The sequence below is a fragment of the Hypomesus transpacificus genome, chromosome 10 (assembly GCF_021917145.1).
Source record: "Hypomesus transpacificus isolate Combined female chromosome 10, fHypTra1, whole genome shotgun sequence".
Classification (NCBI taxonomy): domain Eukaryota; kingdom Metazoa; phylum Chordata; class Actinopteri; order Osmeriformes; family Osmeridae; genus Hypomesus; species Hypomesus transpacificus.
In genome coordinates, this window is record NC_061069.1 from 11741421 (window position 1) to 11767402 (window position 25982).

At 48.8% G+C, this 25982-nt stretch overlaps 2 protein-coding genes across 2 annotated transcripts in view; both read left to right on the forward strand.

The window, feature by feature from the left end:
* Positions 1-4399, forward strand: part of LOC124472374 (E3 ubiquitin-protein ligase RNF31) — a 10634-nt gene extending 6235 nt beyond the window's left edge. Inside the window, exons 11-16 of the mRNA XM_047027165.1 lie at positions 6-206; positions 780-890; positions 1164-1212; positions 1315-1411; positions 1502-1667; positions 1935-4399. Of these exons, the coding sequence (XP_046883121.1) occupies positions 6-206; positions 780-890; positions 1164-1212; positions 1315-1411; positions 1502-1667; positions 1935-1985 (675 nt within the window). The 3' untranslated portion in view covers positions 1986-4399. The remainder of the gene's footprint in view (positions 1-5; positions 207-779; positions 891-1163; positions 1213-1314; positions 1412-1501; positions 1668-1934) is intronic.
* A 5319-nt stretch (positions 4400-9718) lies between these two features.
* xkr4 (XK related 4) overlaps positions 9719-25982 on the forward strand; it is a 37191-nt gene continuing 20927 nt past the window's right edge. The window contains exon 1 of the mRNA XM_047028576.1: positions 9719-10477. Within this exon, the coding sequence (XP_046884532.1) occupies positions 9810-10477 (668 nt within the window). The 5' untranslated portion in view covers positions 9719-9809. The remainder of the gene's footprint in view (positions 10478-25982) is intronic.

Genomic DNA, 25982 nt, shown 5'->3' on the forward strand with positions numbered 1-25982 from the left:
ATCAGCCGGTCATATCACATGACTTGTGTCCTTTGATAATGGTGTTTGTTCCTCATTTCCTGTCGTCCCTCATCCCCGGTCTGGTGTCCTCAGCCTGTCCTAACTGCAGGTTCCAGTATGCCCTGTCTAAAGGCGGCTGCATGCACTTCAGCTGCTCCCAGTGCAGGTACCAGTTCTGCAGCGGCTGTAACAACCCCTTTCACACCGTGAGTCCCTGTCTGTTAGTCCTGTCTGTTAGTCCTGTCTGTATCTCCCCTGTCTGTCAGGCTGCCTGTGTAGGGAGCGTCTGTGTGTGTTTCCCCTGTCTGGATCTCTGCATGCCAGGCATCATTCTGCTGATGACTGACATACACATTCTGCAGTGCCATATTCACTCGATGTCTAAAGCCCCTTCTCTCAATCCCTCTTCTCTCCCCCCCCTCTCTCTCCCGTATTTTCTGTCTCACTCTCCACCTCTCAATCCTTCCCCCATTCTCTGTGGTTACCTCCTCCCCTGCCCCCTCCTCCCCTGCCCCCTCCTCCCCTCCCCCCTTCACCCCTCCTCCCCTGCCCCCCTCCTCCCCTGCCCCCTCCTCCCCTCCCCCCTTCACCCCTCCCCCCTTCACCCCTCCTCCCCTGCCCCCTCCTCCCCTGCTCCCCTTCACCCCTCCCCCCTTCACCCCTCCCCCCCTTCACCCCTCCTCCCCTGCTCCCCTTCACCCCTCCCCCCTTCCCCCCTCCCCCGGTTCCCCTCCCCCTCCCCCGCTCTCTTCTTGCTCTCGTCCTCTGTCTTTCTGCAGACGTGTGCGGTGAACCAGTGTAGTGTGACAGGCCTGCATGCCCATCACCCCAGAGACTGCCTCTTCTACCTCCGAGACTGGGAGCCTAGCAGGCTGCAGGCCCTGCTGCTGGTACACACACACACACATACACAAACACACACACACACACACATACACACATACACACACATGAAGGTCCATGTGCAGCAAAAATACTTAAATACTAATCACACACGCAGACTCGCATGCAGGAAAACTCACATAAAACTTATATTAAATGCACACACACTCGCATACACAGACACACTCTCGCGTGCGCACACACTGGCCCCACCCAGAATGGAACACTCACGCTCACAGGACAAACATTGTTCGGTGACGTCATGCTGTGTTTTCCCCCAGAACAAGGGGGTGGAGTTTAACACCGACACTCCCCCAGGAACGCAGTCAGGTAGGACTCCTTCTGTCCTCAGATGAGCACCAGGCCTCTGGAGGGCATCCTCCTGACCTCTCTCTCTCTCTCTCTCTCTGTGTCTCTCTCTCTCTCTCTCAGGGCTGTGTGGAGTGGTAGAACAGAAGGATGAGGGAGGTCAGCAGAGCGACTCAGCTTGCGGGGCAGAGACCCTGCCAGGACAGGCTGGACTCTGCGAGTACGAACGCTGTCATCAGTAGGACGTTATCCAGGGAGAACATCAGAGAACGGATCAATGTTTACCCGTGTGTGTGTGTGTGTGTTCCAGGAAACACTACCGGGAGTACCTGGTGAACCTAATTAACGGCCACTCCATTGACCCCGCCTCCCTCTTCAACGCTAACGAGTTGGTACTGGCCTGCAGGAGATACCAAGTGGACGACACGCGAGGGGAGGCGGAGGAAGACCTGACGTACTACAGCAGACTTCTGGAGGTAACCAAGGAAACGCCCCCATAGAGTTGCTGTCTCTCACGGCTGTCTTTAATGATCCCAGGGACCTCCTTAGATGTATTCATTAATTGAAATAGAGGGAAGGGGGGGGAATGAAACCATTCTGATTCCTCACTCAGAATGGTTTCATTATTTATTAATTCATTCATGTAGGTGTCCGAGTTGGAGATTGTGTTTTGTGGCTACGTCAGGGTTTTGACCAGAAGCAGATCTCCTCATTTGATTGGTTGTCATCTTTCGTCTCTGCAGAAGCTGGTTGTCGAGGTGCCGCTCGGCGACAAGGTTCCTCGCAAGAAATGAGAAGGCTTGTTTCGCTGGGGCTCTCTGCCCCAGCTGTGTATTATGGTCTGTCCCATCTTGATGTCGACTGTAGATTCTCTCGAGCATCCGACGAGTTGTCATGGTGACTGTATGTCGTGCTATGGTTGTGCCACAAATACTTTGAATCATTGCTTAAGGTAGCTGAACCCCTGGCATGTATTATGTTGAACGAGTGTGTGTGTGTGTGTGACAGGTTAACTACTTAAGAAGCAGCACTTCATCACAATGTAGGTGCATGCTCTTCTCCCGCACTATTATCCAGCTCAGATCTTACCACACAAGGTCATTCATGCTCAGATCTTACCACACAAGGTCATTCATGCTCAGATCTTACCACACAAGGTCATTCATGCTCAGATCTTACCACACAAGGTCATTCATGCTCAGATCTTACCACACAAGGTCATTCATGTTCAGATCTTACCACACAAGGTCATTCATGTTCAGATCTTACCACACAAGGTCATTCATGCTCAGATCTTACCACACAAGGTCATTCATGCTCAGATCTTACCACACAAGGTCATTCATGCTCAGATCTTACCACACAAGGTCATTCATGCTCAGATCTTACCACACAAGGTCATTCATGCTCAGATCTTACCACACAAGGTCATTCATGCTCAGATCTTACCACACAAGGTCATTCATGCTCAGATCTTACCACACAAGGTCATTCATGCTCAGATCTTACCACACAAGGTCATTCATGCTCAGATCTTACCACACAAGGTCATTCATGCTCAGATCTTACCACACAAGGTCATTCATGCTCAGATCTTACCACACAAGGTCATTCATGCTCAGATCTTACCACACAAGGTCATTCATGCTCAGATCTTACCACACAAGGTCATTCATGTTCAGCAGAAGCACACCCCAGGTTCAGCAGAGATTGCTCTCCAGGAAGAGATACCGTGTTCATCTGTACTCAAAGCCATACTGTGCATATCTATCAAAGGCCCTGAATGAGCTGCCATATGCATTGTGCTCCTCTCAGTGTGAAGATGTTGAGAGTTTTGGGCAGATGTGTTCAAGTCGAAGGGGCGATGACAGGGTCTGAGGAAGTCTATTCTCTCCCTGGATCCCAACCACAGTTTCAGAGCTGATCTTTTGGAAACTTGTCGTGTTTGATGCTGGTTTATCAGACCAGCCCTCTCCAGCACCGAACATGCTGGGATCAGACCAGCCCTCTCCAGCTCAGTCAGTCTGTCTGTTGGATCCTGGAGCTGAGAGACATTGTGAAGTCAGCGAGGACGGCTTCCTTCTCCCTCTCTCTGAACATGAACCCTCCAGTTTGGCTTGTTTGGGACTCATTTCACTCCTCTGATCAAAGCTAATTATGAAACAACAGTAAATATCTCCATACATGTTTGTTTATATCTCCTGTGCATCTAGGAATACACCACAAAAGGATTTTATGGAATGTACATGATATGTGAATATTGCTTTCGTTGGATCTCAGTGACACTAAAACAGTAAAGAATGTGAAATACACATTGTTGTTCACCGGCCAAGGCTTTGGGGTTCATATTCTGTTCATCTCTTAGGATATCAGTTCTCCTTCAGTACAAATGCTGCATCATGATTAAACCGAGCTGAACCACAGTAAACCAACAACGTTGGACAATAAGGAAGATTCTCGCTGCGTCGACTGAGCCCTCGTCATATAGAATACCTGAAGCTTCGTGTCGTGCTAGACTGGCATTATGTCAGCGGGCTGATAATCTGAAATACGTTTTTTTTTGTGTCGGGCTGAATGATTTGCAATTTAAATTTTTTTGCCCTGTCTCAATTGACAGTCTGAACTCATCCCCGAGCGTCCCTGCACACCGTGTGAGGTAAAAAGGAGGTGAAGCGCTGAGTTTACCAATTAGACCTGGAGCTAGGACCCGCTCCAAAACAGGATTATAAAACCAGTGCAGAAAGGTGGAAGTTCTCGACTGTTCTGTGGTCGACACTGTCATCCTGTCGTTAACACAGCCCGTCCTCACTTTGAAAAGGCAGGGAGTGCCTGACTTGTGTACGCCGAGTGCATGTGAAGGGCGGGCCGGAATATCGTTTTGCATTGCAACCAGGCTGCAGCTGTCTAGGGAAGATAGTGCTGGTAAAAATTGGCATGGGTGATGTGAATGTTCTGGAGTTGGAAAAGCAATCAGGAAGTGTTGTTCACCTTGGCTCTGGTGTCAGAGCAAATATATATACACATGCATTCTTCTTTCTTTTTTTTTTTACACAGGGGAAAATTAATTTCCACCCATTTTGTGAGTATTTGCTTCATAGTAAAGCAAGTTAGGTAGAGAGAGAAGTGTGTGGGTGAGTCAGTGGACATCAGGAGTAGAATAATGTGGATAAGAATAAGACTAGAAGTAGAAGATAAAGAGTGAGGGGAGTGGAGCAGTAGCTTGTGGAGAGAGAGAGAAAGTTACAGTAATATAATTACAGAGAGAGCGAGAGAGAAAGAGAGAGAGACAGAGAGAGAGAGCGGGGATAGAGAGGGGAAAGTACAGAGGTCTTAGAAAGAGAGAGATATTGGAGCAGTACAGAGGTCTTGTGGTGGAAGCGCGATGGTCCAGAGGATGGTCCGAGCCGGGGGATGTTTAGTGAGGTCATCCTGGCTCCTCCCATCCTGTGCGGTGGACTCTGTGATCGCCTGTGGGGTCTGGCTACCCAGGCGTGACGCTGCCTCACGCACACTCGGAGGCGACACACACACGCTCAAATGCACACCACAACATTTAGACACACATTTCCTCTTCCGGTGTCTAATCAATCTAGGAGAGAATGAGATGAGACTGGGTCAGAGTGTAGAATAGGTCCAGGGACATCACATTACTTTAAATAAACCCAGTAGAACTGTCATTTGTATACATTTGCACAGTTCTGTGGCCGGATTTCGGCTTTGAACCATGGCTTCAATAAAGGCCTTGGTGAACTAACGAAAGCCATAGTGAAGGGATATTTAGAACTCCGGCTTATGACAGGATGTCTGTGTGTGTCTTGGTACAGTACTGTGTTGTACTGTAAGTCCATGTTTTGTGTGATTTATATGACACAGTCTCTCTGATGACAAACAGCAAAGTGTAACATTGTTGACGGCTCATAAGTAGCTTCCTCATAAAATGTCAGTGATGAATCCATCATTGTGTCTGTGTGTGTGCCTGTGTGTGTGTTTGTGTGTGTTTGTTTACTGATGAAAACGTCTAATTTAAAATGCCATGGCAATTAAGCCTGAGCAAATGAACGCTTGCGCCATCCGTTGGACACACACACACAGACACACACAGTCACACACAGACACACACAGACACACAGACACACACACACAATGTGCTTCCTGTGAGAGACTGTACAAACAGCTCAGGCAGAATGTGGTGCCATGCCAGGGGGAGCCACAAGACGGAACAGAGGAAGGGGCGGGATTAGAGGAAGGGGCAGGATTAGATCGGTGAGCACTGACATCACCCGCTCCTGACAGGAAGAATGACGGTGATGACCACTTCCTGTCTTGATCTCTTCCTTTCACAATCTTTTCCTTTTCTATTTTTTTCATTCTCTGCCCCCCACCTCTCTCTCTCTCTCTCTCTCTTGTACTTTTTCATTTATATCTCTAGCTTGTCATCTCCTCTCCAAATCAATTTGATATTATTTAACTCTTATGTAGCGCTCTGGGCTCCTATTGACAAACTCCTTGGGAGTTGTCCATTTCATTTTTCAATTTTTGTTCAGCAGAACTGATGTTTTCGTTTGATAGTGTGACGCCTATTGTTGTTATGCCCCAGTGCACCAAGAAATGTTAACCCAGTTCTGGAAAGTTTTCCTTCCACTCACTCCTCCCCTCTGCTGACAAGAGTTGTTGGGTTCGGTTGACAGGGTCACACTGCTGTGACACAGAGGCTCCAGTCTGTCTGTCTAAGGAGTTATGAGGTTCTTGAGGAGAGTGGAGGGAGGAGAGAAGGTGTAGGAGCAGGGTAAGGCCATTGAACACACACCGGACATCCAAGCGCGCACACACACACACATAGGCACATATACAATAACACATGAACACTCACTCTTTTGAAACGCAGATGTGTTGCTGGGCAACTACAGAACCGGCATGTTCTAACTGTCCTTCCTTCTGTGCTTGACAAACAGATCACACTCAGGAATTCAAATCTATTCAATATGAGGAGCAGAACCAGCCATCATGTTTTATACACAACCTGCACATCGATCCTAAACCTTGAAATTGATAATTACCACCTTTGAATTCTGTGTGTGTGTGTGTGTGATGACACCTGAGCATGCGTGCCCATGTCTTGCACAGACACACGGATGACATTTACATCTAGTCATTTAGCAGATGCTCTTATCCAGAGCGACTTACAGTAAGTACAGAGACATTCTCCCCGAGGCAAGTAGGGTGAAGTGCCAACGTCATGTGCACTGGCCGGGAATCGAACTGGCAACCTTCAGATTACTAGCCCGTAGCTCTAACCACTCAGCCACCTGACTCCCTTATGGGAGTCATGGGATGACAGGCTGAGGGGGTGGAAAGGCACGCTGGTCAGGACAGAGAATCACTCCACGCATCTTAACTGACTCGAGAGCAGACAGATATCTTCGTACGTTGCAGTGCATTGACCATGCACTCTGGGCAGGGTCCTGGGTGACATTTGAGGTGGGAAGGTCAGATAGTCTGGGTCTGTTTTCAAACCAATTTTCAAACTGTTTTACAATCCATGAAAGAGTGAGAGTGGGATAATGAATATGCCGAGTGAGAAAGAGGATTAAGGCTGGGCATGGTGACGTGCAAGACTCAGATAGTGCTGCTCTATAAATATTCTATGGCTTCATTCCAGGTTTCAGAAAGAACAGAAGCTCTTTGCATAGTTCAACGTCATCTCAGGCCTCATTTCAACCTCAAAACAACCGCTGTGTGATCAGGAACTACTAGTATTTCCATTCTTGTGACGCGCTTTCATCACTTCAATACTGAATAAATAAAAAGAACACAACATGAAATGTATATTATGCTTCCCAAACCTCGCAGCCCACTGCCGTACCGTTTCTGGCTTATTGATGATAAGGACATCAATCGATTTAACAAAAATAACTAATTTCCACTTAGTATCCATTCCTTCTCAATAAAAGGAGAAAAACCTCTGGTTTGTATGGACATAATGTATCTAGTATCACTAATAGTGTCATAGATAATAACTGCTGTCATGTCAGCAACTCGCAACTTGAATCGTTAGGAAGGGATTTATGGCTGGTTCCAGGCATCGTTCTCTCTCTTTCTCTCCGCGGTTCTCTCTTTCCTTCTCCAACTTCTCTCTCTTTCAATTTCTCTCCTCTCTCTCCAATTTTTATTTCCCTCGCTCTCCCCTTACCCCGCCCCCCCCCCCCCCTCTCTCTCTCTGGCAGAGCAGAATGGAGCGGAGCCTGTTGCGATCGATAGGAGTCGACAGCAGTAATTACATTGTGGTTGCATGGGGAGCGCATGTCTTATCAACACAACGGCCTACTCACTATAACTAACATGTCCCATACCCGGGACCCTCACCAGTGGTTTATGGTTCACTAAGTGAATCTCTCATGATATAACAGAAAAATGTGTGTACGAGTGAGGGGGGGGGGGGAGGAGGAGAAATGGCAGTGACACAAACATGAAATGGAAGGAGGAAGTTAGGTAACGAGGTTAGTTGGGGTGGTGGGGAATCAAGGACGTGGTGAAGGCGAGGTAGAGAGAGGTTAAAAACGTATAGTCGAGATGAGGAAGTGAGGAAGTAAAAAGGAAGTATAGTGGATGTGAGAGGGGTCAAGGACCTAGAGTGAAGTAGGGATGGAGAGGGTTGAAGGATGTAGGAGAGGTGGAGAGAGGTTAAGGACCTAGAGTGGAGGTAAGATGGAGAGGGGGTAAGGATGTAGGAGAGGTGGAGAGAGGTTAGGGACCTAGAGTGGAGGTAAGATGGAGAGGGGGTAAGGATGTAGGAGAGGTGGAGAGGGGTTAGGGACCTAGAGTGGAGGTAAGATGGAGAGGGGGTAAGGACCTATTAGAAGGTGAGGTGGAGAGGGGGTAAGGATGTAGGAGAGGTGGAGAGGGGGTAAGGATGTAGGAGAGGTGGAGAGAGGTTAATGACCTGTACCAGAGGCCAGGTAGAGAAGGGGGAGTATGGAAGGTCACGGGCCCATGCCTGGTGACGGAGGCAGCCTCCAGCCAGGCCCAGGAAGCGGAGACCACCCATCTTCATGTCAGCAGGCTGTGAAATAGGCCAGGCCCGCGCGTCACGCCAAGGTATTTACCTCCGTCGCCGTGGCGCCCTGAAGGGCTGATGGAGATGAATGGTGAAGCTTCTCAAGCCTGACCAGGCCTCCTGCACCTGCTGCAGGGGAGGGAGGGAGGGAGGGAGGGAGGGAAGGAGGGAGGGAGGGAGGGAGGGAGGGAGGGAGGGAGGGAGGGAGGGAGGGAGGGAGGGAGGGAGGGAGGGAGGGAGGGAGGGGGAGGGAGGGAGGCAGGGAGGGAGGGAGGGAGGGAGGGAGGGCACTCTCCTAGACATAGGCTGTCTGCGGCAGTATCTCAATAAGAGATATCTCCATAACCCTACTGGTGGATTTCTACATTGAGCCAATAGGAGACATGTCGGATGGTCATATCCCAGGTTAGCAGGCAGGCCCATACTTACACCAACAAGCAGACCTGTCACTCCTTTCGACCTTCATCAAATTACAGCAGCTGATGTATACTACTAACCTCGATTTCTCACTGCATCGTTAGCATGCTATGGCGCGGAGGCCGGTTGCTATGCTGTGTGTGGCTGTGCTGTACTAACGTGGACGCCCGGTCATACGTGCGGTCTGTTGGGAGGGCGTGTCAATAGCGCGACCCTTCGCACGGTTCGAGCCATCTCAGATACTCCGTGTTGCCAGCTCTGCCCGTTACCCAGGTGAATAACCTTTAGCACAATCCGCAAGCCAACTCGCCAACGACTGTCTCGAGCTTCTTCAACAGGGGCTTCATGCAGCACGTTGTGCACACGGGTTGTGGTGAGGGGGGCATCATAGAGGACACCAGACCTGGAGTCTCATTTGCAACAGAAGACGAAGCGCTTCCGTTGGGATTTGAATTTCGGACTGAATACACTAAGTAGGCTACTTCTTCCACCTAATCAACACGTGCTTATGGTGCGTCACTTAGTGTTCCAGTTATTTATAGCAAACGTATTATGTCATCGTGGCCACACAGAAAAAAAAATCATAAGTGCCCCATTATGTTATAACGGGTTAATGTTATCGTCCGTTTATACTGCAACTCTACTCAAGTCTTACACAATCCGTCCATAATCGTTGCGGCCTATGGATAATACAGGGAAGACTAGTTATTTATTTAAGATAAGATATTTAATCATAGCCTATTTGTAAACTGAGCCTGTTAGACTACGCTGACTAAGGTCGCTAAACACGGTGAAAGGTTGTTTTTGAAGGATCTGTCTCCTGAGTATTTTGCACCAGCCTCCACTGTAGCCTGCTCGTTGCTATTTAGAGGTGCTGTGCACCGGTGAGCGACTGAGAAAGAGTTGCAAAGCAATGATGTCATAGTTTTAAGCGTGTGCCATGGGAGAGCATATGGTTCGTACCCGCTACCGAGCGGCAGTGCCGCTTTGTTATGAGCAGGCGGCGCTGTGGCTGTAGCAGGCGGAAGCGAAGCTTGCCCAGCCCAACCTCTCTTCGCCGGAGACAGAGAAGCTGCCGAGGGAGATACGAGAAACCGGGAGGAGAAAAGAAGACGGTGTCGGCAGTAGAAAAGATAAATCTACCATAATGGCCGCTAAATCGGATGGGGTGCTGAAAATTAAGAAGAGCGATGTAGCGTTCACGCCTTTGCAAAATTCGGATCATTCGGGCTCAGTGCAAGGACTCGTTCCAGGATCCCAGCCGGAATCAGGGACCGGAGATACGGACTTTGTGAACGGGGAATCGCGGTGTTGTGGTCCCAATTCGACGTGTCTTCGACTAGGAAGGGAACAGCAAAAATATACGGTGTGGGACTGCCTATGGATTCTCGCCGCAGTGACAGTCTATTTCGCCGATGTGGGTACCGACATTTGGCTCTCGGTCGACTATTACCTGCGCCGCGACTATTGGTGGTTCGGTTTGACGCTTTTTTTTGCGGTGCTCGGCTCGTTCTCCGTCCAGGCATTCAGTTTCAGATGGTTCGTTCACGATTTCAGTACCGAGGACAGCGCCGGTGCGGCAAACTGCTCCCACATGGACGGAAAGCTGCTCAGCGGTTCTGCCTCACAAGGCGATGTGGGCGCCCACCCGTCCACACCTCAGAGACAAGCGTCCACAGCCAGCAAGAACACCACAACCAACAGCAACAGTAGTACGACCACCCGGACTAATAAAAAGAGGTCGTCGTCTTGCTCCATCTTCATTTGGGTCGTGCAATCCCTCATCCACATCTTGCAACTCGGCCAGATATGGAGGTATGCAAGCAGCGTTTAGCCTGCCCTGGAGGCTACGGTATTTTACAATGAATACAGTGTGTGTTGGTATAGTTTACTCGTGTACTTACTGCACGTAAGATAATGCATATAGCAGCATCATTATGCATAGAGTGAACCCTCTCCTATGCAATAGTTAAATAAACTAGCGTGTTCATACGCATACATGTATCCATAAACCGCATATGTATTTTTTGATGGGTGAATAGCCCTAATCTGCTACAGGTAACGGATGAATACGAGGCCTGCACCTTCTCCCTGTGTTAGCTCAAGAGTGGGGTCGCTAATCAAAATATTGAGCGCTTTGAGATGAGGCAATTAGGGTGCGCTGTTGTGACAAACTTGGACCAGAATAGTCCACTCTACCATATAAGGCACAAGGGAGTATTTATTAACCAATCAATTATTAATGGTCAATGGCTAAGGAACCAAGGTTTATGCAATCACACCCTGATATCAAGACTGCATGTGTTGGCTTGGAAGCACCTTAAATTAAGTCTACAGACAACATAGGTGGGTGTCCATCAAAGCTATGAATACATTACTCTTTGGATTGAGCTTGAACTTTTCAGAATACATCCTTAAAGCGCTGTGTGAGCGGATTGCTTATTATCGGGCCAAGCCAGTTGTATGCCAGTTCCCCTTTGTATGATTGACTTCATTTCAAATCACATGATCAGATCACATGATCGGAACAAAAGCCTTTTCGTTTGTGTTACAGTAAATTGATATTTTTGCACGTGCTATGACAGAAGCCTCAAAAGTACTGAGAGTCTGAACAACAAGAAACCTTTACACACTTTAACATTATTTCAGTGTTGCACTGTAAGCATGGGTGTGCGTTTGGAAGTGTGTATGAGCATGCATGTGTGTATGTGTGTGTGTGTGTGATACCATGTGTATATGTGTGAGCCAGCGTGTGAGTGTGAGCCAGCGTACGTGCGTGTGTGTGTGAGTATGGCCTCAGCCGGCTGTGTATGTGAACTGATTACTGTTCACTTTCTCCTTTGACTGAGGTTTCATCATCCTTGTGTCACACTGCTCCGTGGGATGGGAGGTTATTCCTCTGTGACTGTTCGTCTTGCGTGTGTGTGTGTCCGTGTGTGGATGTGTGTGTGTGGATGTGTGTGTCCGTGTGTGGATGTGTGTGTGTTTCTGTGTGTGGATGTGTGTGTGTGTGTCTGTGTGTGGATGTGTGTGTGTGTGTCTGTGTGTGAGGGTGTGTGCATCCTCTGAGGGCAGGCAGTATTGTTGTGACACGTTGTGTGCACATGGCTCTGAAGGGGGTAGTAGTCTCCAACCCCGCCTGACGTCATGCAGGCCGGGAGAAGCCGTGTATAAATAGCTTGTGTGTTAATGAAGGTGATGAGATCACACCTCCGCCTTGGCTATTTCTGACCACGTTGAATTTGGACCTGTGGAAAAAGAAGACCAGGGACCAGTCTGTGCTATCTGAACAGTGAAGAGATGGATGTCATTTGGGTGGACCGTGCCTTTTATATACAAAAGGAAAAATGAACGTACTGAATGCATGCACGCACACACACACGCTCACACACACGCACACACACACACACACACACCAGCCAGAGGACAGTTCTGCATGGTGTTCTTTCCACCACCCTCCTGTGCTATGTTCACACTTGATTGCATTACAAATGGGTCCAAACTCACCTCTGCGCACGCCTAGCCTAGCCTAGCCAAACGTAGCCTAACCTATCAAAAAAGCAAAAGCCAGGTGTTGCATATTTATCAGTGGAAGTATGCTAAGTAGCTGTCAACTCTCACAGTCATTATTTAGTCAACAGGATACCATGCAGAGCTGCAGTAATGGGTTACCACAGTTGGCATTTGGATTTAATGGCAGTATTGTAGGGTAACGTTGGGACAATGCTTAGCAGAGGCGTCAAAGTGGGGGAAAAGTGGGACTGACTACTCAGTGCCCCAATGGGGGGAGGGCCTTCGAAAAACAGACATAACCAAAATGGGGAGGAGGTGGGGAGGGGGGCAAATTGCAATCTCTTCATGGGCCCCGATATTTGTACAACGTTTGGGCTAATCTCGGGTCTGGCAGGGTTAGCCCGATTTACATCTTAGCAACATATGAAAACAGAGTAATAGCACACCTTTCACTGACATTACTGCCTTCCAGATGTGCTGAAAGACTGCCAAAGTGGTCCAGCTAGCTAGCTGTGGGTTCTCTGTGTTTGCTAACAGCCAGTCAGATCTTTTTAACAGCCCAGAACAAAGCCCTGTGGGGGGTCGCTGCTCTCCTTACAGACGACCAGTTGCAGCCATTTGTCAAGATAGCTGCCACCTCTCTGTTTGGATTCGACCAGAGGAAAACCTCCGTCAGACTTAGACCACCTCCCCCTCCACCCTCCTCTCTCCCTCTTGTAACGTTCAGAAGTGTTTCTCTCTCCCTCTTGTAACGTTCAGAAGTTTTTCTGTCTCCCTCTTGTAACGTTCAGAAGTTTTTCTGTCTCCCTCTTGTAACGTTCAGAAGTGTTTCTGTCTCCCTCTTGTAACGTTCAGAAGGGTTTCTCTCTCCCTCTTGTAACGTTCAGAAGTTTTTCTGTCTCCCTCTTGTAACGTTCAGAAGTGTTTCTGTCTCCCTCTTGTAACGTTCAGAAGTGTTTCCCTCTCCCTCTTGTAACGTTCAGAAGTGCCACTTGTGGACACGTTACGCAGCAAGGTGCAGGCAGCTCTTCAAGCGAGGCTTGTTGAGTTCTCCAGACCTGGTGTGTGGAGGCTCTTGGAGAGAGAGTTGACCTGCTGTCCTCTGAGGCTGTGAGCCTCTCCTGTTCTCTGAGGCTGTGAGTCTCTCCTGTCCTCTGAGGATGTGAGCCTCTCCTGTCCTCTGAGGCTGTGAGCCTCTCCTGTCCTCTGAGGCTGTGAGCCTCTCCTGCCCTCTGAGGCTGTGAGCCTCTCCTGTCCTCTGAGGCTGTGAGCCTCTCCTGTCCTCTGAGGCTGTGAGCCTCTCCTGTCCTCTGAGGCTGTGAGCCTCTCCTGTCCTCTGAGGCTGTGAGCCTCTCCTGCCCTCTGAGGCTGAGAGCCTCTCCTGCCCTCTGAGGCTGTGAGCCTCTCCTGTCCTCTGAGGCTGTGAGCCTCTCCTGTCCTCTGAGGCTGTGAGCCTCTCCTGTCCTCTGAGGCTGTGAGCCTCTCCTGTCCTCTGAGGCTGTGAGCCTCTCCTGCCCTCTGAGGCTGTGAGCCTCTCCTGCCCTCTGAGGCTGTGAGCCTCTCCTGTCCTCTGAGGCTGTGAGCCTCTCCTGTCCTCTGAGGCTGTGAGCCTTTCCTGTCCTCTGAGGCTGTGAGCCTCTCCTGCCCTCTGAGGCTGTGAGCCTCTCCTGTCCTCTGAGGCTGTGAGCCTCTCCTGTCCTCTGAGGCTGTGAGCCTCTCCTGTCCTCTGAGGCTGTGAGCCTCTCCTGCCCTCTGAGGCTGTGAGCCTCTCCTGTCCTCTGAGGCTGTGAGCCTCTCCTGCCCTCTGAGGCTGTGAGCCTCTCCTGTCCTCTGAGGCTGTGAGCCTCTCCTGTCCTCTGAGGCTGTGAGCCTCTCCTGTCCTCTGAGGCTGTGAGCCTCTCCTGCCCTCTGAGGCTGTGAGCCTCTCCTGCCCTCTGAGGCTGTGAGCCTCTCCTGTCCTCTGAGGCTGTGAGCCTCTCCTGTCCTCTGAGGCTGTGAGCCTCTCCTGCCCTCTGAGGCTGTGAGCCTCTCCTCTCCTCTGAGGCTGTGAGCCTCTCCTGTCCTCTGAGGCTGTGAGCCTCTCCTGTCCTCTGAGGCTGTGAGCCTCTCCTGTCCTCTGAGGCTGTGAGCCTCTCCTGTCCTCCCACAAACAGCTGCACCTGGGGAGGCTCAGCCTCTGTGGTCTGCGGCTGGTTAGGACACGGTATGTGTGTGTGTGTAAATGTGTGTGTAAATGTGTGTGTTTTTGCGTGTGATGCCTGTGTGTTCGCGTACACGTGTACATGTGCGTATGAGTGCGCGTTTGCATACGTGCATCTGTGTTTGCGTACGTGTTTGCACACATGTGTATGTTTGCGTATTAGTGTGTGTGCGTACGTGTGTGTGCGTACGTGTGTGTGTGTTTCTCTGCTGTACCGCTGACATCCTCCCTGCAGGAACTGTGGGGACCGTGAGGTCCCAGCTGAGAGTGCACGGGAGTGTTCCCAGTCAGACGAGGAGGCTACCCAGGGGGCAGTAGATCTGGAGAGGAGCAGCGCTCCACAGAGCTGGCTCACTGCTAGCGGATGGAGATCAGGTGCTGCATGGACACTCACTGTGTCTGTACACACCTGTCAACTCTGTTGGGTGGATGCACCTGGCCTGATTAGCTACAGTACAGTGTGTGTGTGTGTGTGTGTGTGTGTGTGTGTGTGTGTGGGGAGGGGGGGTGTGAGTGAAGGCAAATGTGTTTTAACAGTAGGCTTACTGTCCTCCCAGTGCAGTCTAAACAATTGGTGTGACTGCCTTCTAATTGCCCCCTCTCTGTAACAGTTTGTGTGTGCTCCCCACCAACAACAATGCTCTGCTCAAACCTCCCTCTTAATTAAAGTTGCAAAATACAATTATGGATGGAGAACATGCCTCATTAAACAAACAAACAGCTTCAAACAAAACCAGCGTGAGATGGTGGGATCTAACCGAAATGTATGTGTTTACAAGACTGACACATGCCAAATGTATGCACACACTCACTCACACACACACACACACACACACACACACACACACACACACACACACACACACACACACACACACACACACACACACACACACACACACACAGGCACACACACACACACACATGCACTGCATAAAAACACAGGGATACTCTCAGCACTGAGAGAAGACAGAAAGAGAGCGAGGGACAGAAAGACTGAGACAGAGTGAGAGACAGAGAGAGAGAGACTGAGACAGAGTGAGAGAGAGACAGAGTGAGAGAGAGAGAGAGAGAGAGAGTGAGAGTGAGAGTGAGAGAGAAAGACAGTGAGAGAGAGACAGAGTGAGAGAGAGAGACAGAGTGAGAGAGAGACAAAGACAGAGTGAGCGATGGGGGAAGCAAGGGTCGAGACTGACAGATTCTTAGAGAGAAGTGCTTTACGATGTGCGTGTTTAGTTGAAGTTGGAGCATGTAGAAACAGAGTGATGAAGGTGGACGTCCCTGGGCAAGCACCCTCTAATGTGTTCCTCCTATCGATCCCTATTAGCTGTGTGTATGTGTGTGCGCCTGTGTATTGTTGTGTATTTGTGTGTGTTTGTGTGATGCATCATGCCCCCTTTAGCGTTCTCTGATGGCTATTGGCAGTAGAGTATTTCATTTATGGACAGTGTTATTGCCTGGGAAACAGAGGGCAGAAGGTGGACTGTAAAGTATGATCGTTCCATCGACTGTAACTCGCCCCGTGAGAGCTATCAAGCACACACACACACACACAATTATGCTTCAGTGGTAAGGAGGATTGGACGAAGTGGCAAGTTGACAATGGATGTAACATAAACATTATTAGTGTCGGAGTGAAGTTGTCAGTGAGCCAGGGGTAATGTTAACTGTATTGCAGTGCATTGTCTGTAACGCAATAACACACTGAATCATGTGTCACAGCGCTTGACGTTCCTGCGCTCTGACATTGAGCTATTTCTAAAGAATCATTCATAAGACCCAGTATGAATGGTTGCAAAATCCATTTAGAGAAAGTACCAGGCATGAAAGTAGATTGCTGGCTGAGCTTGTGAGCATGGTGGTTTATGGAGTGTGTGGGGGGGGGGGGGGGGGGGGGCTTGGGAAGAGCACACCAGGTGTGTCTAGAGACACCTGTCTCCATGGAGACACCTGCTGAGAGTAGCTGCTCTCTATTGGCTTAGAACAGCAGGGGAGGAGCTAGAGCACACGCATGCACACACACACACGTGTAAGACACACACACGCGTGTGCAGTGCACCTATAGCACACATACACAAGAGGTCTACTCCTCCACTGAACCTAATCATAGAATCTCCATCAGGGAAGCCCATCTTGGATGAATATTTGATGTCAAGCATTGCATGCGGTGTGTGTGTGTGTGACTGTGTGTGTGTGTGACTGTGTGTGTGTGTGCAGTGAGTGACCTGCCTATCTCTTGCATTATTAAGGTCCTTCTACTGCTCCTCTCTCTCTCTCTCTCTCTCTCTCTCTCTCTCTCTCTCTCTCTCTCTCTCTCTCTCTCTCTCTCTCTCTCTCTCTCTCTATCTCCCTCTCTCTCTCTCTCTCTCTCTCTCTCTCTCTCTCTCTCTATGTCTCTCTCTCTTTCTCTGTCTCTCTCTCCCTCTCTCGCTCTCTGTCTGTCTCTCCAGTGGTTGCCTATCATGTTCACCGTCTAAACCCTCTGACAACCCCACTAACACTTGTCTCTCACAAACCCACCCTTCTGAATGTGTGTGTCTCTCTGTTTGCTTGCTAAGATGCATGTGTGTGTAAGCTTGTGTATGCGTGTGTGTGTAACGCTTTGGCTAATCTTATTGGTGTGGCCGTGAAAGCAGTAAGAGCTGAGGGTGTGTAAAACCAGGAGCGCGTCCTTCCTACATGGTGTATTTACCCTGTCTGTCATCCTCCTTTCCTCCCACTCACCTCTCACACCCCGCCCTCCTCTCCGCTCCTCTCAATTTTCACAACACTCTCTTTTCTCTTCACGTCACCTCATCCCCCACTTTACACACACACACACACACACACATAATCTCAGCTCTGGATGGACCTGTCAAGCTAAATTTGTTCTCTGGTGACAATGAAGCAGAAAGTGCCCAGACCCCCTAACTCTAGAGGACTTCTGTGTACCCCAGAGGATTACAGAGCAGAGCAGAGGAGACCGAATGTCCATTCAGTTTCAATTGTGACATTTCAACATCTCCAAAATGCCCTCACATCGCCAATAATAAGGATAACAATGAGACAGAACGCATTGTACGGTCTTTTCTGTATGTTGATTGTTCTTTATTTTGTGTTTTCTTTGCATTGTATTAAATTTACATTTAGTCATTTAGCAGACGCTCTTATCCAGAGCGACTTACAGTAAGTACAGGGACATTCCCCCAAGGCAAGTAGGGTGAAGTGCCTTGCCCAAGGACACAATGTCATTTGGGACTGCCAGGAATCAAACCAGCAACCTTCGGATTACTAGACCAATTCCCTAACCGCTCAGCCATCTGACTCCTATCTTGTCTTTGGCATACTGTGTGATATTTTTAAGGACACAGGTCAGGATGGATTTCTAGTATAACAGCAAGAGACCAAAGGAATGGTGCCAAAGAACCCCAGGCTGGCTGTGTTTGAGTGTGTGAGTGTGTGTATTGTCCTCATGTGTATAACCATGCATATAATGGGTGTGTTTGTCTTACCCTGACCAGTGTGTGTGTGTGTGGGCTAGAGAGACAGAGACAGCTGTGTGTGTGTGTGTTTCAGTGTGTGTGTGTGTTTCAGTGTGTGTGTAGCCTTAGAGCCTGTCTGGAATTGGCTCTCTCTAGGTGACCAGCTGACAACATCTGGCTGTATGTGTGTGTGGTGGGCATGGGGAGTGTGTGTGTGGTGGGCATGGGGAGTGTGTGTGTGGTGGGCATGGGGAGTGTGTGTGTGGTGGGGATAGGGAGTGTATGACAGCCAGGCTGGCTGGGCACCATGTCCGTGTGTCAGACTGGGGCCACGGATGTCTCTCCTTAACAGCTGTCCAGCAGGCTGGACTGAGTCTCCCCGGGCTAGCCAACACATGACATGCATACACCAGATAGGATTACACTCTACAGACGGACAATGAGAATGGGATGGAATCAAAAATAACAGCATAGCAAATGATTCAAATGCTTTATTGTGTCATTGCAGCCTGTCCTTATATGAACAAAACGCCTCTCAGGTAAACATACATGTCACTACATGTCCAACACATACAAAGCTCTTGTAAAAAAAAAGAAAGATGGCTGTATTGTTACCTATATGTGTTTGAGGTGTGTCTCTGTGTGTGTTTGTGTGTGTGTTTGTGTGTTTATTAGTGACATTGGATGAGGGTAGAGAGAGAGAGAGAGAGGGAGGGAGGGAGGGAGGGAGGGAGGGAGGGAGGGAGGGAGGGAGGGAGGGAGGGAGGGAGGGAGGGAGAGAAAAAAGGAGAAAGGGTCTTGCATCGTCCCGGAGGATACCTTCGATAACATCCACATACCAGAACAATGAAGCACACAACTACACACAAACGAATCCAACTCCTTAAATCAAATTCCACCAAACACACACACACAGAGAGACACAACACACACACACACAGAGAGACACCTCACACTCACACACATGTAGGTAACAATACAGCCATCTTCCTGCTCAGACTCCGACCTGGCTAGCGACAAAGCTTAGCGACAGAGCACAGCGACACAGCACAGCGACACAGCACTGAGACACAGCACAGCGACACAGCACTGAGACACAGCACAGCGACACAGCACAGCGACACAGCACTGAGACACAGCACAGCGACACAGCACAGCGACACATCACTGAGACACAGCACAGCGACACAGCACTGAGACACAGCACAGCGACACAGCACAGCGACACAGCACTGAGACACAGCACAGCGACACAGCACAGCGACACAGCACTGAGACACAGCACAGCGACACAGCACAGCGACACATCACTGAGACACAGCACAGCGACACAGCACTGAGACACAGCACAGCGACACAGCACAGCGACACAGCACTGAGACACAGCACAGCGACACAGCACAGCGACACAGCACTGAGACACAGCACAGCGACACAGCACTGAGACACAGCACAGCGACACAGCCCAGCGACACAGCCCAGCGTCACAGCCCAGCGTCACAGCACAGGGACACAGCACTGAGACAGAGCACAGCGACACAGCCCGTGCAGTATGAGGAAACAGTGATGCTGCTCTAGCTTGATGTCACTTCTGCTTGACTGTTGGTTTATCCCTCTCTTAACGGAGATCCCAAATCCAGCTTGCAGGGAGTTGGATATTCTTAGAGGAAGTACCTGTCAGCTGACAATGCAAAGCCTCTCTCTCTCTGTCCTCTTCTCAAAGCTCTCTCTCTCTCTCTGTCCTCTTCTCAAAGCTCTCTCTATCTCTGTCCTCTTCTCAAAGCTCTCTCTATCTCTGTCCTCTTCTCAAAGCTCTCTCTCTCTCTGTCCTCTTCTCAAAGCTCTCTCTCTCTCTCTCTCTCTGTCCTCTTCTTAAAGCTCTCTCTCTCTCTCTCTCTCTCTCTCTCTCTCTCTCTCTCTCTGTCCTCTTCTCAAAGCTCTCTCTCTCTCTCTGTCCTCTTCTCAAAGCTCTCTCTCTCTCTGTCCTCTTCTCAAAGCTCTCTCTCTCTCTGTCCTCTTCTCAAAGCTCTCTCTCTCTCTGTCATCTTCTCAAAGCTCTCTCTCTCTCTCTGTCCTCTTCTCAAAGCTCTCTCTCTCTCTGTCCTCTTCTCAAAGCTCTCTCTATCTCTGTCCTCTTCTCAAAGCTCTCTCTCTCTCTGTCCTCTTCTCAAAGCTCTCTCTATCTCTGTCCTCTTCTCAAAGCCTCTCTCTCTCTGTCCTCTTCTCAAAGCTCTCTCTATCTCTGTCCTCTTCTCAAAGCTCTCTATCTCTGTCCTCTTCTCAAAGCTCTCTCTCTCTGCCTCAGGAGTGGAGAAGCAATGTTTACTACCCAGCATGCACTGTACTGACGACAAGTTCTGTAAGGACAGAAGTGCTCGACTCAAACCTGGGATTAGGATTGGAGACAGGTTGGGGGGGATGGGGGGGGGGGGGGGGGGGGGGGGGGGGGGGTGAGAACGGGGAGAAAATCCCAAACAAATTTGCTTTGATGGTGTTGGAAAGCCAGAACTGTTGCATGTGAAGATATCTAAAATGTTGTCAGACGTGTTGTCTGACAGTACGCGTCACAGGGTTTTACTTGTTAATGTTGTGACTGTGTCACGTGATGTTTTGCAGTGACGGATGAAGAGTCTCGTTGGCCTTACGTATGAAGGGACTTGGGGAACTGTGCTTTGAGATGGCAAATGCTCTGTAGTGCTTCAGGCAAAGCCATTTTATATATAGTAGTAAACCACACACACACACAACACACAAACCACCCTCATCCCGCACCCCCTCCAACACACACACAGAAACACTCACACACACTTAAAAGACATCCATCAATAAGTGCAAAGCAGATAGCGTGATGCAGTGAGGTTGCGTGTTTCTTGACGGGTGAATATTCTCCAAAACATCTTCTAGGTCACAGGCTAGGCAGGCTACAGACCTCCGACTGTGTGGAACCCAGTTTCTGTGTAGCTGGCCCAGTCTGGGAGTGATTCCCTCTTAAAACTCAGTTTATTAGCATTCATGTATTTTAGGTGTAGGGGGAGCCTGTAGGAGTGAATACGCATGACTGACAGCAAACAAACCTTTCTGTAACACCCTCATGGGCACAGAGACATCCCATATCTTGATATGACAGTGTTAGCCACCCCATGCCAGCCCCTAGATGTGATAGTATTAGCTACTCTATGCTAACTTTGGTAAGCTATGACAGCCCTAGATACTTTAGCGTTAGCCACCCTATGCTAACCTTACAGGTAGTATAAGGCACCCTTTCCCAGCACTACATCTTTGAACATCTCCATGAAGAGATTGAGGGAGTTTTCAGGTCTCAGTATACAGCCAAGTCAGTCAATGGGAGTCCTCAGTGTGAACTTCAGACTGGCAGGTAAACAGACACACAGTCCATGGACCTGAATCAATCCAAAACCAACCAGCTTTTTAATGCCCTTTACCCCCATTTTTTCTCTGCCCCTGAACACATATGATACATCTGAAGGCTGGCCTAAACTAGCCGCATGTGTGTAGTGTGTGTCTGGGTGTGTAGTGTGTGTCTGTGTGTGTAGTGTGTGTCTGTGTGTGTAGTGTGTGTCTGTGTGTGTAGTGTGTGTCTGTGTGTGTAGTGTGTGTCTGTGTGTGTAGTGTGTATCTGTGTGTGTAGTGTGTATCTGTGTGTGTAGTGTGTGTCTGTGTGTGTAGTGTGTATCTGTGTGTGTAGTGTGTATCTGTGTGTGTAGTGTGTATCTGTGTGTGTAGTGTGTATCTGTGTGTGTAGTGTGTGTCTGTGTGTGGTGTGTGTCTGTGTGTGTAGTGTGTGTCTGTGTGTAGTGTGTGTCTGTGTGTGGTGTGTATCTGTGTGTGTAGTGTGTATCTGTGTGTGTAGTGTGTGTCTGTGTGTGTAGTGTGTGTCTGTGTGTGGTGTGTGTCTGTGTGTGTAGTGTGTGTCTGTGTGTGTAGTGTGTATCTGTGTGTGTAGTGTGTATCTGTGTGTGTAGTGTGTATCTGTGTGTGTAGTGTGTGTCTGTGTGTGGTGTGTGTCTGTGTGTGTAGTGTGTGTCTGTGTGTAGTGTGTGTCTGTGTGTGTAGTGTGTATCTGTGTGTGTAGTGTGTGTCTGTGTGTGGTGTGTGTCTGTGTGTGTAGTGTGTGTCTGTGTGTGGTGTGTGTCTGTGTGTGTAGTGTGTATCTGTGTGTGTAGTGTGTGTCTGTGTGTGTAGTGTGTGTCTGTGTGTGTAGTGTGTGTCTGTGTGTAGTGTGTGTCTGTGTGTGTAGTGTGTGTCTGTGTGTGTAGTGTGTATCTGTGTGTGTAGTGTGTGTCTGTGTGTGTAGTGTGTGTCTGTGTGTAGTGTGTGTCTGTGTGTGTAGTGTGTGTCTGTGTGTGTAGTGTGTATCTGTGTGTGGTGTGTGTCTGTGTGTGTAGTGTGTGTCTGTGTGTGTAGTGTGTGTCTGTGTGTGTAGTGTGTATCTGTGTGTGTAGTGTGTGTCTGTGTGTGGTGTGTGTCTGTGTGTGTAGTGTGTGTCTGTGTGTGTAGTGTGTATCTGTGTGTGTAGTGTGTATCTGTGTGTGTAGTGTGTATCTGTGTGTGTAGTGTGTGTCTGTGTGTGGTGTGTGTCTGTGTGTGTAGTGTGTGTCTGTGTGTAGTGTGTGTCTGTGTGTGTAGTGTGTATCTGTGTGTGTAGTGTGTGTCTGTGTGTGGTGTGTGTCTGTGTGTGTAGTGTGTGTCTGTGTGTGGTGTGTGTCTGTGTGTGTAGTGTGTATCTGTGTGTGTAGTGTGTGTCTGTGTGTGTAGTGTGTGTCTGTGTGTGTAGTGTGTGTCTGTGTGTAGTGTGTGTCTGTGTGTGTAGTGTGTGTCTGTGTGTGTAGTGTGTGTCTGTGTGTGTAGTGTGTATCTGTGTGTGTAGTGTGTGTCTGTGTGTGTAGTGTGTGTCTGTGTGTAGTGTGTGTCTGTGTGTGTAGTGTGTGTCTGTGTGTGTAGTGTGTATCTGTGTGTGGTAGTGTGTCTGTGTGTGTAGTGTGTGTCTGTGTGTGTAGTGTGTGTCTGTGTGTGTAGTGTGTATCTGTGTGTGTAGTGTGTGTCTGTGTGTGTAGTGTGTGTCTGTGTGTGTAGTGTGTGTCTGTGTGTGTAGTGTGTGTCTGTGTGTGTAGTGTGTGTCTGTGTGTGTAGTGTGTGTCTGTGTGTGTAGTGTGTATCTGTGTGTGTAGTGTGTGTCTGTGTGTGTAGTGTGTGTCTGTGTGTAGTGTGTGTCTGTGTGTGTAGTGTGTGTCTGTGTGTGTAGTGTGTATCTGTGTGTGGTGTGTGTCTGTGTGTGTAGTGTGTGTCTGTGTGTGTAGTGTGTGTCTGTGTGTGTAGTGTGTATCTGTGTGTGTAGTGTGTGTCTGTGTGTGTAGTGTGTGTCTGTGTGTAGTGTGTGTCTGTGTGTGTAGTGTGTATCTGTGTGTGTAGTGTGTGTCTGTGTGTGTAGTGTGTGTCTGTGTGTAGTGTGTGTCTGTGTGTGGTGTGTGTCTGTGTGTGTAGTGTGTATCTGTGTGTGTAGTGTGTATCTGTGTGTGGTGTGTGTCTGTGTGTGTAGTGTGTATCTGTGTGTGTAGTGTGTATCTGTGTGTGTAGTGTGTATCTGTGTGTGTAGTGTGTGTCTGTGTGTGTAGTGTGTATCTGTGTGTGTAGTGTGTATCTGTGTGTGTAGTGTGTGTCTGTGTGTAGTGTGTATCTGTGTGTGTAGTGTGTGTCTGTGTGTGGTGTGTATCTGTGTGTGTAGTGTGTATCTGTGTGTGTAGTGTGTGTCTGTGTGTAGTGTGTATCTGTGTGTGTAGTGTGTGTCTGTGTGTGTAGTGTGTGTCTGTGTGTAGTGTGTATCTGTGTGTGTAGTGTGTGTCTGTGTGTAGTGTGTATCTGTGTGTGTAGTGTGTACCTGTGTGTGTAGTGTGTGTCTGTGTGTGTAGTGTGTGTCTGTGTGTGTAGTGTGTGTCTGTGTGTAGTGTGTATCTGTGTGTGTAGTGTGTGTCTGTGTGTGTAGTGTGTGTCTGTGTGTGTAGTGTGTGTCTGTGTGTGTAGTGTGTGTCTGTGTGTAGTGTGTGTCTGTGTGTGTAGTGTGTATCTGTGTGTGTAGTGTGTATCTGTGTGTGTAGTGTGTGTCTGTGTGTGTAGTGTGTATCTGTGTGTGTAGTGTGTATCTGTGTGTGTAGTGTGTGTCTGTGTGTAGTGTGTATCTGTGTGTGTAGTGTGTATCTGTGTGTGTATCTGTGTGTGTAGTGTGTATCTGTGTGTGTAGTGTGTGTCTGTGTGTGTAGTGTGTGTCTGTGTGTAGTGTGTATCTGTGTGTGTAGTGTGTGTCTGTGTGTAGTGTGTATCTGTGTGTGTAGTGTGTATCTGTGTGTGTAGTGTGTGTCTGTGTGTAGTGTGTATCTGTGTGTGTAGTGTGTGTCTGTGTGTGTAGTGTGTATCTGTGTGTGTAGTGTGTGTCTGTGTGTAGTGTGTATCTGTGTGTGTAGTGTGTATCTGTGTGTGTAGTGTGTGTCTGTGTGTGTGGTGTGTGTCTGTGTGTGTAGTGTGTGTCTGTGTGTAGTGTGTATCTGTGTGTGTAGTGTGTGTCTGTGTGTGTGGTGTGTGTCTGTGTGTGTAGTGTGTGTCTGTGTGTAGTGTGTATCTGTGTGTGTAGTGTGTGTCTGTGTGTGTGGTGTGTGTCTGTGTGTGTAGTGTGTATCTGTGTGTGTAGTGTGTGTCTGTGTGTAGTGTGTGTCTGTGTGTGTGGTGTGTGTCTGTGTGTGTAGTGTGTATCTGTGTGTGTAGTGTGTGTCTGTGTGTAGTGTGTGTCTGTGTGTAGTGTGTGTCTGTGTGTAGTGTGTATCTGTGTGTGTAGTGTGTGTCTGTGTGTAGTGTGTGTCTGTGTGTAGTGTGTGTCTGTGTGTAGTGTGTATCTGTGTGTGTAGTGTGTATCTGTGTGTGTAGTGTGTGTCTGTGTGTAGTGTGTATCTGTGTGTGTAGTGTGTGTCTGTGTGTGTAGTGTGTATCTGTGTGTGTAGTGTGTATCTGTGTGTGTAGTGTGTGTCTGTGTGTGTAGTGTGTGTCTGTGTGTAGTGTGTATCTGTGTGTGTAGTGTGTGTCTGTGTGTGTAGTGTGTATCTGTGTGTGTAGTGTGTATCTGTGTGTGTAGTGTGTGTCTGTGTGTAGTGTGTGTCTGTGTGTAGTGTGTGTCTGTGTGTAGTGTGTATCTGTGTGTGTAGTGTGTGTCTGTGTGTGGTGTGTGTCTGTGTGTAGTGTGTATCTGTGTGTGTAGTGTGTATCTGTGTGTGTAGTGTGTGTCTGTGTGTGTAGTGTGTGTCTGTGTGTGTAGTGTGTATCTGTGTGTGTAGTGTGTGTCTGTGTGTAGTGTGTGTCTGTGTGTGTAGTGTGTATCTGTGTGTGTAGTGTGTGTCTGTGTGTAGTGTGTGTCTGTGTGTAGTGTGTATCTGTGTGTAGTGTGTGTCTGTGTGTAGTGTGTATCTGTGTGTGTAGTGTGTATCTGTGTGTGTAGTGTGTGTCTGTGTGTAGTGTGTGTCTGTGTGTAGTGTGTGTCTGTGTGTAGTGTGTATCTGTGTGTGTAGTGTGTGTCTGTGTGTAGTGTGTGTCTGTGTGTAGTGTGTATCTGTGTGTGTAGTGTGTATCTGTGTGTGTAGTGTGTGTCTGTGTGTAGTGTGTGTCTGTGTGTAGTGTGTATCTGTGTGTGTAGTGTTGCCGGCCCGTGGGAATGATCCCATGATGATGGCACATTTTATCAATGTGCTGCTGAAGGCCGCTCTGCAAAACCAACAGCAGGGGGAAAATTACAACCACCATGACACACACACACTTTATCACACACACACACACACACTCCCTCTCTCACACTCACAGACACCCGCATACTCTTTCTCACACACAAACACTACTCTGTCCATCCAAAAGCCATCCTCCTAATGCCTCAGCAGATTTAATTTTCAATTTTTTTATCGGCAATGGAACCTAATTTCAGGCCCCATTAGGTTTATATGGAAGGAGAAGAAGTGGCATTGATGATATTTGGGGAGAGGTGCCTCACCTTACTTGGCTTTTGAAACTAAAAAAGGGCTCTGTAATGCTGACAAAGGCTAAAGTCCTGGAATACCGGGAATATAACTATTCAGGCTTGGGAGTCATCGATTAT